Source organism: Rhinolophus sinicus, linkage group LG01 (genome assembly GCF_036562045.2).
Source record: "Rhinolophus sinicus isolate RSC01 linkage group LG01, ASM3656204v1, whole genome shotgun sequence".
Classification (NCBI taxonomy): domain Eukaryota; kingdom Metazoa; phylum Chordata; class Mammalia; order Chiroptera; family Rhinolophidae; genus Rhinolophus; species Rhinolophus sinicus.
This window is the reverse complement of record NC_133751.1, coordinates 201,490,048-201,502,896: the sequence shown is the minus strand read 5'-3', so window position 1 is coordinate 201,502,896 and position 12,849 is coordinate 201,490,048. Positions and strand designations below refer to the sequence as shown.

Here is a 12,849-nt window from a genome sequence, read left to right as displayed (position 1 = left end):
GGGGTTGCCAGTTCGGTTTCCACATGGGCCAGTAGGCTGTTCCCTTTCCAACTAGATTGAAGGCAATAACTTGACTTGGAGCTGATGGGTCCTGGAAAAACACACTGTTCCCCAATAAAAAAATTAAAAAAAAAATTTATCCTGCTTTCTCCTCTTTCTAGGCTTGCAATAAAATGCAGAAACCTTTTGAATCAAGTGTGCTTAGACTAAGAAATATTGAAGTCTTTGTTATGTGCTAATTAATGTATTAACAGAGACAACTGTGAATCAAGTTCTGTTGAACAAGAAAAACAAATTGTATAGATGTAATTGCTTGGCTTAATACTCAAAAGAGTAATATACTTTGTGAAAATAATGCCAAAATTAATCTCATTGACCCTTGCCAGATGGCATATAAAGTCGATACTCAGGCATGTTACAATTGTAAAGTGTGGATGCTGGCATCAATTTGTATGCCCCGTGTTGAATTTAGTTGTTAAGTATTGGGTGATACTTGAAAGATCAAGTGTTTGCTGTAAGCACTTTAGTTTTTAATTTGCAGTTTGTAAATGAAGGTATAATATAACAGTTATTCAGAGTTTAGACTCTGGTGGGTCAGTTGTTTTCTATTTCCATCTCTGTAAATGTATTAAGTGTCAACAGATCCATAAACAGACAGTGATTGAATTCATGTTTTGAAGTAGAATGACATGATGGAAAGTGTGATTTTACTGTTCCTGAATAGATGTATGCTGTGGAGCAGTTCACACTGGATGAGAATTTTCTCTTATATAAATAATTGCACCAGGTGTGGATTTGGCACTTAAGGTTTATGGTTTCTACTCTCATGTAGGTTCATGCCCTAGGCCGTCCTCCTTGCTCATGTTCTCTACTAGGTAACTGTTCTCTGCTAGGTAACTCTTTGAAATCTTCATTCTCTCTTGCTTTTCTCAGACCTTTCTCACAGGTTCAATCAAGGCTCATCCTTGCTGCTATTTGTCCTCTTGCCTTGGAGATTGACGTACCTTTCTTATCTAAGGCTTATGCTATTAATTTTTTTTCTTCCCTGTAGGACCTTGTTAGTAAAACCATACCTTATTTCCAGCCCGTTTCTTTCAGTAATTCTTTTCTTTACATAAACATGCTTAAGACTTATTTATTTTTAAAAACAAAAATCACGTATACTCCTGCATGCACAGCCTCTGTCAATTCTGCCTCCCTTTACTTCCTTGGCTGTTGTCTCTTCTGTATTTCTTTTCGCCCAGCATTTGCAGAGGAGAGTTGGTGTTTCCTGTGCACTGAATTTACCCATATACTCTCCTCCCCCAGCATTTCTAGAAACACCTTGCACACGTTTCTGAATTTGATGGACACTTTTCAGTCTCTTGTGTTCTTTCTGTGCCACTTGAATTCTGCCTATGCACTTTACTCCGCTTGGTGTCTGCCATACCACCTTCCTGGTTTTCCCCCCACAGTAGACATTCTGGATTAGTGGTTTCAATTCACATGCATGCTGAAGATTGAGAACCACAGTCCTAGACTTTCTTTTCTGATTGTATAGATTGTATTCTTGAAATATTTCTTGGTTTCCATCTCTTTATTTCACCTTCCACTGTTGTCAGAACCTCGTGTATACTTAGGTCTATTTGGTAGCTTAATAGTTGATCTGCCTCCTTATCTGTAGATCTTAAACCCCAAATATTTAGTTTCAGGCCCTTCTTGGTACAGCCCAGACTTATTTCTAGGTCCATGTTATTCCCTGATCCCATGTTTCAGTCCCAGTGAACTAGTCAGCATCCATCCCTCCATTGTGACTTTCTCTCATTTCTTTGGACAATTCCTCACTGCTCTAGCCTTTTAAGCTGGACCTTCTCAGTCTGCTGATGGCAAAATTAAGTCACCTCTTCTTTGTTTACAGTATTACCTTTGATATTCTCATCAGTTAGCATATTTTACGATAATTACTCATTTAAGAATTGGTCACCTAAACTAAATTTCTCAAAGAAACGTAAAAGGTTTCCTATGGCTAATCCTCTACGTTTGGACTGTCATTGTTCTCTAATGTTTTAAATTATACTTTTTAAAAAGTATAATTATTTTTCTTTATTTGTTAAAGCATATAGCATTGCCATAAAGAGCATGGACTTTAGGTTTGACCTGTTTGAGCGCTGGTCCTGTTACCTATTGGCTTCGTGGCTTTAGGGTTAATTTAACTTACTGTGTGCCACAGCTTCTTAAGGGTTATTTCCAGTACCAATTTGTAAGGTTGTCGTGAAAACTAAATGAAAGACGTTTTGCCTGGTATTTGGTAAGCACAGAATAACATTAATTACCGTAACCATTTTTTAAAAATATTCACACTAAAACCTGTATTTTTCTCAGTAAATGCTCTTTTGTAGTGTTAACAAAATATGATTTGAAAATACTATTTTTACACATTGTAAATACTCCATCATGACGTTGGAATGGATTTGATATCCCTAAATTGAATTAAATGCTTAAAAGATCCCCATTCTCACATAATTTACCCCTTTCCCTGTGCACAGTGGCTCTTACTCTCCTAATTTCTCTACAACACGATTTTGATTAACTGGAAAAAACAGTAAATTTCTCCTAGTTTCCCTAATCCAAACTAATGTTTAGCTCATTAAAGGTTATTTAACCACATTGCACTATTCTGTAACAGATATACTGAGTTTGACGTGAGTTGTAACTACTGTATTTTGCCATGTAAAAGGTGCTCCAGTGTATAATGCGCACCCATGTTTTTGGCCCGGACTTTGAGGGGGAAAAAATGTTTCATTTGAATTCAAATTTTTGTTTGTTTACATTTAGTTACTTGATTTTGTATTATAAAGGTATTTTAGCATTTATTTTTTAATATAGTACAAGAAATGTTATGTAACAAATAATAAAAACACAAGAACAGATAAAAGGTACACGAAATTTTGTGTACTGGAAACACATTTAGGATATTTGCGTATCATATCATAGAAGGTCAAGAACTCTTCGTCATTGCAAGTTCATCATAAGTTCAATAAAACCGATTGTCATATTCCAGGGTATTATTTTGTATATGGATGTTGTTATTGATTTCTAGAGTTACACTTTTGACTCATAAGCATAAATAAAAATTTAAAAAGTTTTATAGATAGGGAATTAGTAGTACCCATGTATAATGCTCTCACACATTTGGGCAAAAAAGTGCACATTATACATGGCAAAATACAGTACAGTAGTACCTCGGTTTTCAGATGTCTCCGTTGATAAACATTTCAGTTTACGAACGCCGTAAACCCAGAAGTAAATGGTTCGGGTTTTTAACACACCTTGGAAGTTGAACATGTCACGTGGCTTCCACTGAGTGCAAGATCCTGAGGCGAAGCTGTCGGCTGTGTTCGAACGTTTCAGAACTCGAAAGGTTTTCTGGAACGGATTACGTTAGAAAACCGAGGTACCACTGTATATCATGCATACTAACTGCTAGGATTTTCTTTTTTGTGTTTTAAACCTCTTTCCTAAATCTGAGTGAAATACAAATGGTCTCAAATGGTTTTGTACGAATTTTTTTTTGGTCATTTTTTCTCTCTCAAATTCCTTAGATGGTGGACCTGAGGACTAACCCCCTTTCCCAGATTGACCAGTCACTTCATTGTACTTAACAGGAACTCATTAAATGTCAGCTGTCATGTGTCAGGCACTATTTTAACAGCCTTATATATATTTCCCCTAATACTTAAACCCTAAAGTTAATATTATCTCTAGTTTAGTGGGAAAAAAAAAATGGATGAAAGTAGGTACTTGTATGTCTTACATTATTAAGTAGTAGAGCCGGGATTTGAGCCTTCGCATTCTGTTTTGTAGTCAGTCTTGTAGGGGATACAGAGCAGTAAGCTCCTTGTGAGCTGGGGTAGCTTTGTTTGCCTCTGTATGTCAGCACCTCTCAATCCCTTGCTCTTAGGGAAGCTTAAAGTTATTCACTCCCATTTTAGACAGTCTTGTTTGAAATCCTTGCCATTCGTACTTAAGCAAGAATGACTTCTATTATAAGGAAGGATAACTTTGGTTTTATGGTGGGGTTCTTTAATATTTGCCCCTGGTATGTTTAACTTATCATACTGCCTCCTAAGACCTAGTCATTTCCTTGATTGAATATAGTCTGCAGTTCTGGATGCTGTTCCTTGTTGCGTGTAGGCTACTTAATTTTGTAACACTTCAGTTTCCTTATTTGTAAAGTAGGAATATTAAAATGGCTTATGAGGCTCATTGGCACGTTTAAATTTTGCTTGTTTTAGAATAAACATGAATAAAGTCCTATGCAAGTTGTGTTTATTACTGTTGTTATTAGACTCCAGTTTCATAATCTGAAGCCAAACCACGTCTCCTTGGAGGACCACATCTAAAATTAGTGGGGGACACACTGGATAAATAAAATTCACTTTAAATGTCAATTCTGAAAGCTGAAACCTTTTTGTAGACACTGGAGGATTTAAGTATGTGTTAGCTTTGTAAAAAATACCATCTTCACAGTGAAAAGAATACAACTTACAGTTTTTAGAGTTGCCTATCAAATAGGTAATAGGTGGGGATTACATGAATAAACATATTAGCTTGCTCTGGGGTCGTTCATGACTCTGTTCTGGGTTATACTGCATTGGAGATTTGTCCTCCAGTCTATCAGATTTTCTTCATGTGGTAAAAATTCGGCATAAATACTAACCTTTGTGGCTATTTGACTAGGAAGAACTATGACATTGTAAAGTTAAATGTTGCAATCGATTTTTCTTGGTGTTCTGAAAATTTTACACAAAATGAATGGTTGTTTTCTTTTAATTTTTTTTCCCTAGCCTTAACCTCTCTCCTGTGATTTTGAGTTATGAACAGGAAAATCAATTTCCAAAATGTTTGCAGCTGAAATTTCCTTGAAAGAATATCCTTAGAAAATTTTAAGAATGTGTTTTTAAATGTAGATTAGTACACAATTGCTTTTCCTGAAGTTCTGTTTGCCTGAAAAGCTAAATGCTTTCACCTAAAATTCAAGTGCTGTTTAACTTGAACAGTGAGTAGGTTTGTTGTATGCTTAGAACTGTGAACAGTCCTCGTGAGCTTGTTTTCAATCTTGAACATATCCATTAGTGTTTTTGTACTTTTTCTATTGAATTCAAAGTCATACATGCTGTTATTTTATTTCATTGCTTTAGGACTTAATATCAAAGGTGAAAAATCTTGGTGATGATTTTCACAGAAATGAAGATATATCCATGTTTAGAAAGGTAGTATATTGCAGGACTTGATAGGTTATTAATGGCTGGACTTAAAGCTTCTAGTTTCAATATTATGAGATAGCCAATTAAGATGGAATGTTGAATTTCTATTCATTTCAGGTTATTAACACGAATTCTAGCAATATAGTTTTTATATTAGTATAACTCACTTTTGTGTGTGTGTTTTAAATTTTAATGAATAAAATATGGTAGGCATAATTAATTGGTCAATATGTACAGAATATTCACATAAAGAAATTGAATGGTGCAAACTTCTGAGCTCTTATCTGGAGGAGTTCAATTTTGGCTGAAGTTGAGATAGTGGTGATCTCTGGAGGGGGTAGGGCTCCTTAGTATCAGGATTCAGAGGACTGGGTCCTCAACACGTGATTTGAACTTTCCTCATTTGGATTTGTCTGTAATGTAAGGTGTTGAACTTGATCGTCCCTGTGGGGCCTTTCCAGCTCTGGATTTGTTGATACCTGGCAGAGGGGAGATCCTATTTTGGGAATTCAAACTCTAAAGTTTAACCAAGTCTGGCCTCCTGTTAAAGATCATCTTGTGCTTTAAAAGCAGCCATCCCTTTGATAAATAACTGTCTTCTTAGTTGCCATCTTACTCTCTTAAATCTCAAGAATTATTCCTACATGGACTATTGGCTGATAATGATTCTCGTTAACAAGCTCTGAAGATGTTGGGAGCATTATTAAGGTTACTTTGGTGTAACTACAGGTCAAATTAACCAGTGTGACATACTCATTTGAATGACTTAGCACCCCTGACATACAGTAGGCATTTAAATAGGGAAGTGGGCAAGTGAGATCTACCAACCTTGCTTAATGATAGTGAAAGCAGTAGTCACATGCTATTCTCTTGTATCTATGTTGTTTAGGGTCCAAGTGAAAGCACTGAGATGGTATTGGAAGTAGTAAAACTTCTTGAATGAATTCTGAAATAGTCTGGCCTTTTATTTAATGGGATGCAGTTGTTCTAATGCAGTACAACCAAGCGAGCTCTTGTAAAATCCGTCTCTAATTTCTGTACCCCCTGAATCAGAATCTTGAGGGCAGACAGAGGCTAGGCATTAATATTTTGACAAAGCTTCCCAGGTGATTGTGATGCTCACCCTTAATTAAAAACATTATGTTTTTAATTGTTATCTTTGTAGCAAAATTCACTTTTGAAACTACATTGCTAGAAATTGAAAACTCATGTTGACTCTAGAAATTTAAAATTCAGAAATTTAAAACTCAGTGGTCTTTATCGTGAAATTTCCCCCCGAATATTATTTTACCACAAGTCTTTTTATTCTTTTGAATAAATGTTGTATGTATTGAGCCCATGCTATATGATAAGCACTGTGTTAAGTGGTTTGCATGGGTTTTCTCATATAATGCTCACAGCTGCTCTGTGAGGTTAAATTCTTTGTCCCCATTTGATAGACTGAAGCACAGAAAAGTATATGTACAAGGTCTTAAAACTTGATGATGTTGAAGTCAGGGTTCAGACTCAGCCAGAGGCAGCTTGATTGCAGAACCCTCATTTGTAATTACTGTGCTGCAGTGACCTACCTTATTGCTTACAGAGGGAAAATACTATATCAAAAACGACTCTTCGTTTATGTCAAACTTCAGACCCCCAGTTCTCTTTCTCAAATGCAGTGAGTATTATTAACGATCTGTTTTATGAATCCTTCCATCAATTTTCAACGTGTAGACAATTTATAAAGATTAGTAAGTAAGCCCTTTTAATATACATACACACAGATGGGAGCTTTATACTGTTTACCCCTAACATATCTTGGGGAGCTCTTTCTATATTAGTACATTTCTCTTAATGTTTGCATATTTCCTTCCTTTCTAAAATTGACAGTAATTACATTAGTAATTTAAACTCTGACCAAAGTTTAGTGTATTAATTGATGTGGGACAGAAATACACTGTCCTTTCTACTGAAAGGGGTCAACATGGAACGCAAAAGGACACCCACTTTCTCCTGTTGTAGTGCATGGAATCTCTTAAAACAATCCAGTAATAGATTTAGTTATGATTAGTTTACATTTTCTTTGGCGCTAGTTTCTCTGATGTCGTAGGATCATTCCTTTCCTTGAACTCTACTTGGAGTGTGGAGGTTTAAGAAAAATTGTGATAGGTTTGATTTATGCAAATCGTAATTCTTTCTGTGATAGTAATGTTGGCATGTTGGCATATCAGTGAAACTAAACTGATGTTCTTGAAATGTCAGCACTTTTTAATATAATTCAGTTTCTTATGGAAAGATAGAAAATTCAGATTGATTCAGAACTGTACTTTGAGCTAAGTTCGTAAGTTACGCTTACAAGTACCTTCACAGTTTATTATTGCTAACAACTCTGAGGCGACATAGTGATTTTACAGAAGAGGCAAACAAAATCTAGAGGTTAAGTTTTTTTTGTCCAATGTCATAACCAGCACAGCTGATATTGAAATGGAAGATATCTGGGACCATTTCTCAGTTTACTGTACTTGAGCTGCTTTCTCCTCATTTCTCCATTAAGATATGATAGTTTCATGGTTTCCTTTGTATTTATGATTCCATTTGTTATTCACAGCACTACTGTGAAGTAGTCATGACGTGTCTTACTCTGTGGCTGAGGAATCTAAGGCCAGAGGTTGTGGTTTGTACAGAGGCAGACTCTCTAATACCTGTTCTATCACAGGACTTGAGCCAAGGTATTCTGACTTTAGGTGCAATGCCCTTTTCTATACAGTACTAAAAATGTGGAAACAAAGATAGGACGTTTCTATTTGTGCTGTTTTTTTAAAGATTTTATTGGGGAAGGGGAACAGGACTTTTATTGGGGAACAGTGTGTACTTCCAGGGCTTTTTCCAAGTCAAGTTGTTGTCCTTTCAGTCTTAGTTGTGGAGGGCGCAGCTCAGTTCCAGGTCCAGTTGTTGTTGCTAGTTGCAGGGGGCACAGCCCACCATCCCTTGCGGGAGTCAAACCGGCAACCTCATGGTTGAGAGGACGCACTCCAACCAACTGAGGCATCCAGGAGGCAGTCAGCTTAAGGTGCCGTGTTCAATCTTAGTTGCAGGGGGCGCAGCCCACCATCCCTTGTGGGACTCGAGGAATTGAACTGGCAGCCTTGTGGTTGAGAGCCCACTGGCCCATGTGGGAATCGAACCGGCAACCTTCGGAGTTAGGAGCAGGGAGCTCTAACCGCCTGAGCCACTGGGCCGGCCCCTGTGCTTTTTTTTTTTTTTTTTTTCTGAATGGGAATTTCCTGGGTGTTCTATGAAAAAAATCCTATTAATTTTAGGTGCTGCGTTCTGGACCTCAATGCCTTGAATTTGGTCAATTCCTGACATTTTATAACACATTAATCAGACTTAGTTTAATAAGGCAGAGCAGCATTTGTGCAGACTACAATCAAAATGTTTACATAAAATTTCCCCCTCTTCTTTGGTGCTCTTTATTTGTTTTCTGTGTTGTACTAGGTATAGCTGATATTTTTTTCTCATGTTTTTTCCTTTTAGTGAATGGTAGTGTCTAGAAAGGGTATGTCCCTTCAAGAGAGAGGTGCCAATGTCCAACCGGCCTAATAACAATCCAGGGGGGTCACTGCGACGTTCACAGAGGAACACTGCCGGGGCCCAACCACAAGACGACTCAATAGGAGGAAGGTATGTATTTAATCATAATTTGAAAAGGAATTGGGAATAAAAGAAAATATTTTTTAAAACCTCATTGTTTTTCAAACCAGAACTTGAATTGTTCACTACAAATGGGTAATATTTTCCTAATTCATGAGCCAAGTAACAAGTAAAAATGGAATTCAAAGCAATTCTTTAGTCATTTCCCAAATATGCCAGGCTCAGAAAAATAATTCTCATTCATTGACATTATCAAAAATCTAATTTAAGTGTCAGTATATGGAATGTCATGTTTTGTTCACCCTTTCTCTTTATCTTCACTTCCTAAACACATGGTACAACACATCTTTCAATCCTTTGTGGTCCCTTCTTTATGTATATGTTGACTTTATTTACTTTATTGAAAGGAAGCTTCATTTGTTTTAATTTAAGATCTTGACCTTTGGTACTTAGCTTTTGAGTTTTTTCCTCATCTTTCTGACAACATGGATGCTGACAGGCTGGTGAGGCAGTCTGACTTGTTAGCACATCAGTTCACATCATTTTCTTAGTGATCTGGTTTTCAACTGGTCTTTTTAGTTGGAGTAGTTGTATAGGAAGTAGTGTGAAGAATCAGATGGTTTCTCTTGAATGTAAAATTCTGTGTCTGATCTATCCAAGGACTCATTTTATGTGTAAGGTACTCAGAACTTTACTTGCAAGGCCTTATTTTCCGTTCCATGGGTCAATCTTGTTTAGCTTGCAATAAATAATTGCTAAATTTTAACATGATTACCCGATGCAATACTAGAGAGAGAGAGAGAGAGAGAGAGATACACACATCCATATATATGTATATATATGTGTATATATGTATATTTCAGTAAATTATAAAAACTTTTTAATGTCAAATGTGAAGAATAAACTGAAACATCTTGACGTTAGGCTATTTTAGTGGTTGAGCATGTGGCCTTTGGATTAGTACAGTTTTGTGTGCAATTTCTGCCCCTGCCATTAAATATAGCTGTGTGTCCTTTAGTTAAATTTTTTAGGAAGCCTCAATTTCTTAGTTCACATAGTGGGATACCTATTTCATGGGGTTATTGGTTAGTTTCAGTATTGTCTAGCATGTTAAGCTCTTAGCGTAATGCTTAGTAAAAAGTTATGTCTGAGATTGTTTTTTGTTTTTTTGTTTTTGACTTAGCTTATTCTTTGGAGCAACCACACTTTATCCTATTGAGTAAAAAATATCACTGCCCCATTATAAAAATGTTACATATTTTAGAGAATTTGGAAAACACAGAAAAGTGTAAAGAAAAGCATTGCAGTTCCACAATCCACTCTTAACCAGTTACATGACATATTTCTCCTTAGTCTTTTTTTATTGCATGTATGTGTGTATGTATACGTATGTGCTCATAAGTAACTTGTACCTTTTGAACAACTACAGCTTCATACATGATTAATCCTGAGGTTATATTTGGACTCTTGCACATGACTGACAAACATTTTGGGCTGCTACATGGTACCTTGTTTCTAAAATCTACAGTGATGTTTTGGCATCATTATCTTTTCTACAAATCAGTGTCATGTAAAATTATTTACATACTGTATTATATATTTTAAAGGTATGGGCATGAAACAAATGGAAATACTAGTTTCACTTGATACTAGTGATTAAAATGCCTTTGTATACATAAGAAAGTTGTAATCAAGATGGAACTCAGATTTACAGAATGACAAATCATTGTAGTTCACATAGTTTAAGCCAATAAGTTATATGCTCAATTTTGAAGGAAAAGAATAGAATTTTAAAATGCGTTTGGAATGGCTGAAAACAGGCCAAAGAGCATAAAGCAAAATGTAATTAGGGATTTTAGAGCTTTAATCCCTCCTCCTTTTCAATAATGTCTCATTTCAATTCTCACAATTTCAACTTTTACATGTCTTCAGAAAACATTTCCCCACAAAAGTAGTACACAAAAGAGGGCGTAGTCACTTTTTTAAACTTTTATCATATATGTCATTTTCTGTGTCCTTAAAAAGTGCTTAAAAACATGACTTTTAAAGTCTTTATGTTCAGTTGTGTGGCTATACCAAATTTAGTAATAAGTTTGTGTATGTAGTCTATAGGTTTTTCCTGTTTTTTATGTAGATTAGTATAATTATCAGGATCTAGAAATTTAGAACTTTAGCCAAAAAATTTTATCAGTTTGACTAAGAATGCAAATTAGAAGATATTTGCTCATCAGAATTTCATTTTGCCTTCTTAGACAGCTTGATATATTTGCTCGTGGAAGGGACCTTTTCATCAAACCCCAGACTAACTATTGAAGCCCCAGTAGAAGTGTGCTCTACTAGCAGTTATCTAACCTCTGAGAAACCGTTCATGATTTTTGGGAGTGAGAGGATTGGGATTAATTGGGAGAGAGCAATTAAAATTATATTTTTATTCTCATATCTGACTCCTGTGCTTACTTTTCCTAAGTAAAATGTTATTGTGGCTTTTGTTTCCAAAAAACAGTGGACTTGGTCTTATCATAGAAATAGTGATTCAAAAATGGTAAGAATAACAACATCTGCTACTACAACAGCACTGGTGGAGTATTTTAAGTTAAAAAATATTTTATATGTATTCTTTCAATTGAGACTCAACAGAAGCTGTGTGCTAAGTATGTAACTCCTGTTTAATAAATGTGGTAGGTTTCTTGCTCAACTCAGCTGGTATGTAGTGAGGACTCGGTTCCCGAACTCTTGACTCGGAAGTCAGTGATTCTTTTCATTGTGCCAAACTGTTTTTACTGCACAAACCACTTGGACCATATGATGAAGGCCTTAGAGCAGGGCTGTCCAAACTTTTTTCAACGTTTTTTACCAAGAGCCATATGCGGTAAAATACACAAACAGCCGGGCCACTCACTCGAAGTGAAGTACGTATTGCCTCACCTGGTTTATTTAAGTAAACTAAATATATTTTTGGAATTTGCTGCGGGCCAATAAAAAATGGATTGTGGGCCACAGTTTGGACACCCCTGCCTTAGAGGAAGGTATGAAGTACTTATAATTGAGAGTATTAACTCATCCAATTTAGAATTTAAGAGGCAGATTTTCCCTGGTAGAAGTTTTTATATAAGTTCATTCATTTTTGATCCATTCTGTTTTCTTCCAAACTTGGATTAAGCTTGTCTTCTTTGCTTAGATTTCTTCCCGTGACCTTCCCCCAAATCAAGGTTACTTACTTTTTTTTTTTTTTTTTTTTAAATCTCCCTACCTCACTTTCTTACGCCTCCTCCCTTCCACCACTCCCCTTCAAGCTGTTGTTTCTCAGTCTAGTTTTGTAGGACACAGCTCCCTCACCCCTGCTGGTATTACAAGGCTTGCAGTCCCGTTGCGAGTCGCCCTCCGGCTGCTCACGGCAGCCCAGCTCTGTTGTTCACAATCCTGCCTCTAGAGGGTGCAGCTCACTGGCCCATGTGGGAATCCAACCGGCGACCTTGGCTTTAGGAGCACGGCGCTCCAACCACCTGAGCCACCGGGCTGGCTCTTACTTTTTTTTTTAATAGAAGAGGTTTTGTTCATCCTTAAGATAAAAGAAAGTTGGATTTTTGGGATTATATTAGTTTTTCCTGATTGTTCCCTCTTCTTTTTCACTCATCCTTCATCTCTTTTCATAATTGAACTAGACATCTTACTCCTCTTCTATTATTTTTCTCTTTTCCTTTTTTCCATAAGTTTTTGGGCTATAGCTGATCTGTTCCTCTCTTTTCTGTTCTCTTTTTCTTCTTTAGGAAATCACTCCCACTGCTTCTCTGTTGGCTTGCTCTCAGGGATACTTCCTAGCCTTTTCCACTTCTAGCACAGGTATTTGTAGGCTCTCCCTCCCTCTTGGCCATGCAGTAGCATTTTCATTATATCATGTGCTTTTTCTTGTTTTCAAATGGCAATGGTGGGATTGAATTCAATTTTATAGCAACTTTGGTTAAGATTGCTG

General features: G+C 36.4%; 1 protein-coding gene across 28 annotated transcripts in view; it reads left to right on the top strand.

Annotated features, from left to right (window-relative positions):
- The window catches only part of TRIP12 (thyroid hormone receptor interactor 12), a 137,903-nt gene that overhangs the window by 29,450 nt on the left and 95,604 nt on the right, over positions 1–12,849 (top strand). For all 28 annotated transcript variants that reach the window (XM_074314508.1, XM_074314592.1, XM_074314570.1 and 25 more), the window contains exon 2: positions 8,763–8,909. In XM_074314508.1, coding sequence (XP_074170609.1) covers positions 8,812–8,909 — 98 coding nt within the window. In that variant the 5' untranslated portion in view covers positions 8,763–8,811. The remainder of the gene's footprint in view (positions 1–8,762; positions 8,910–12,849) is intronic.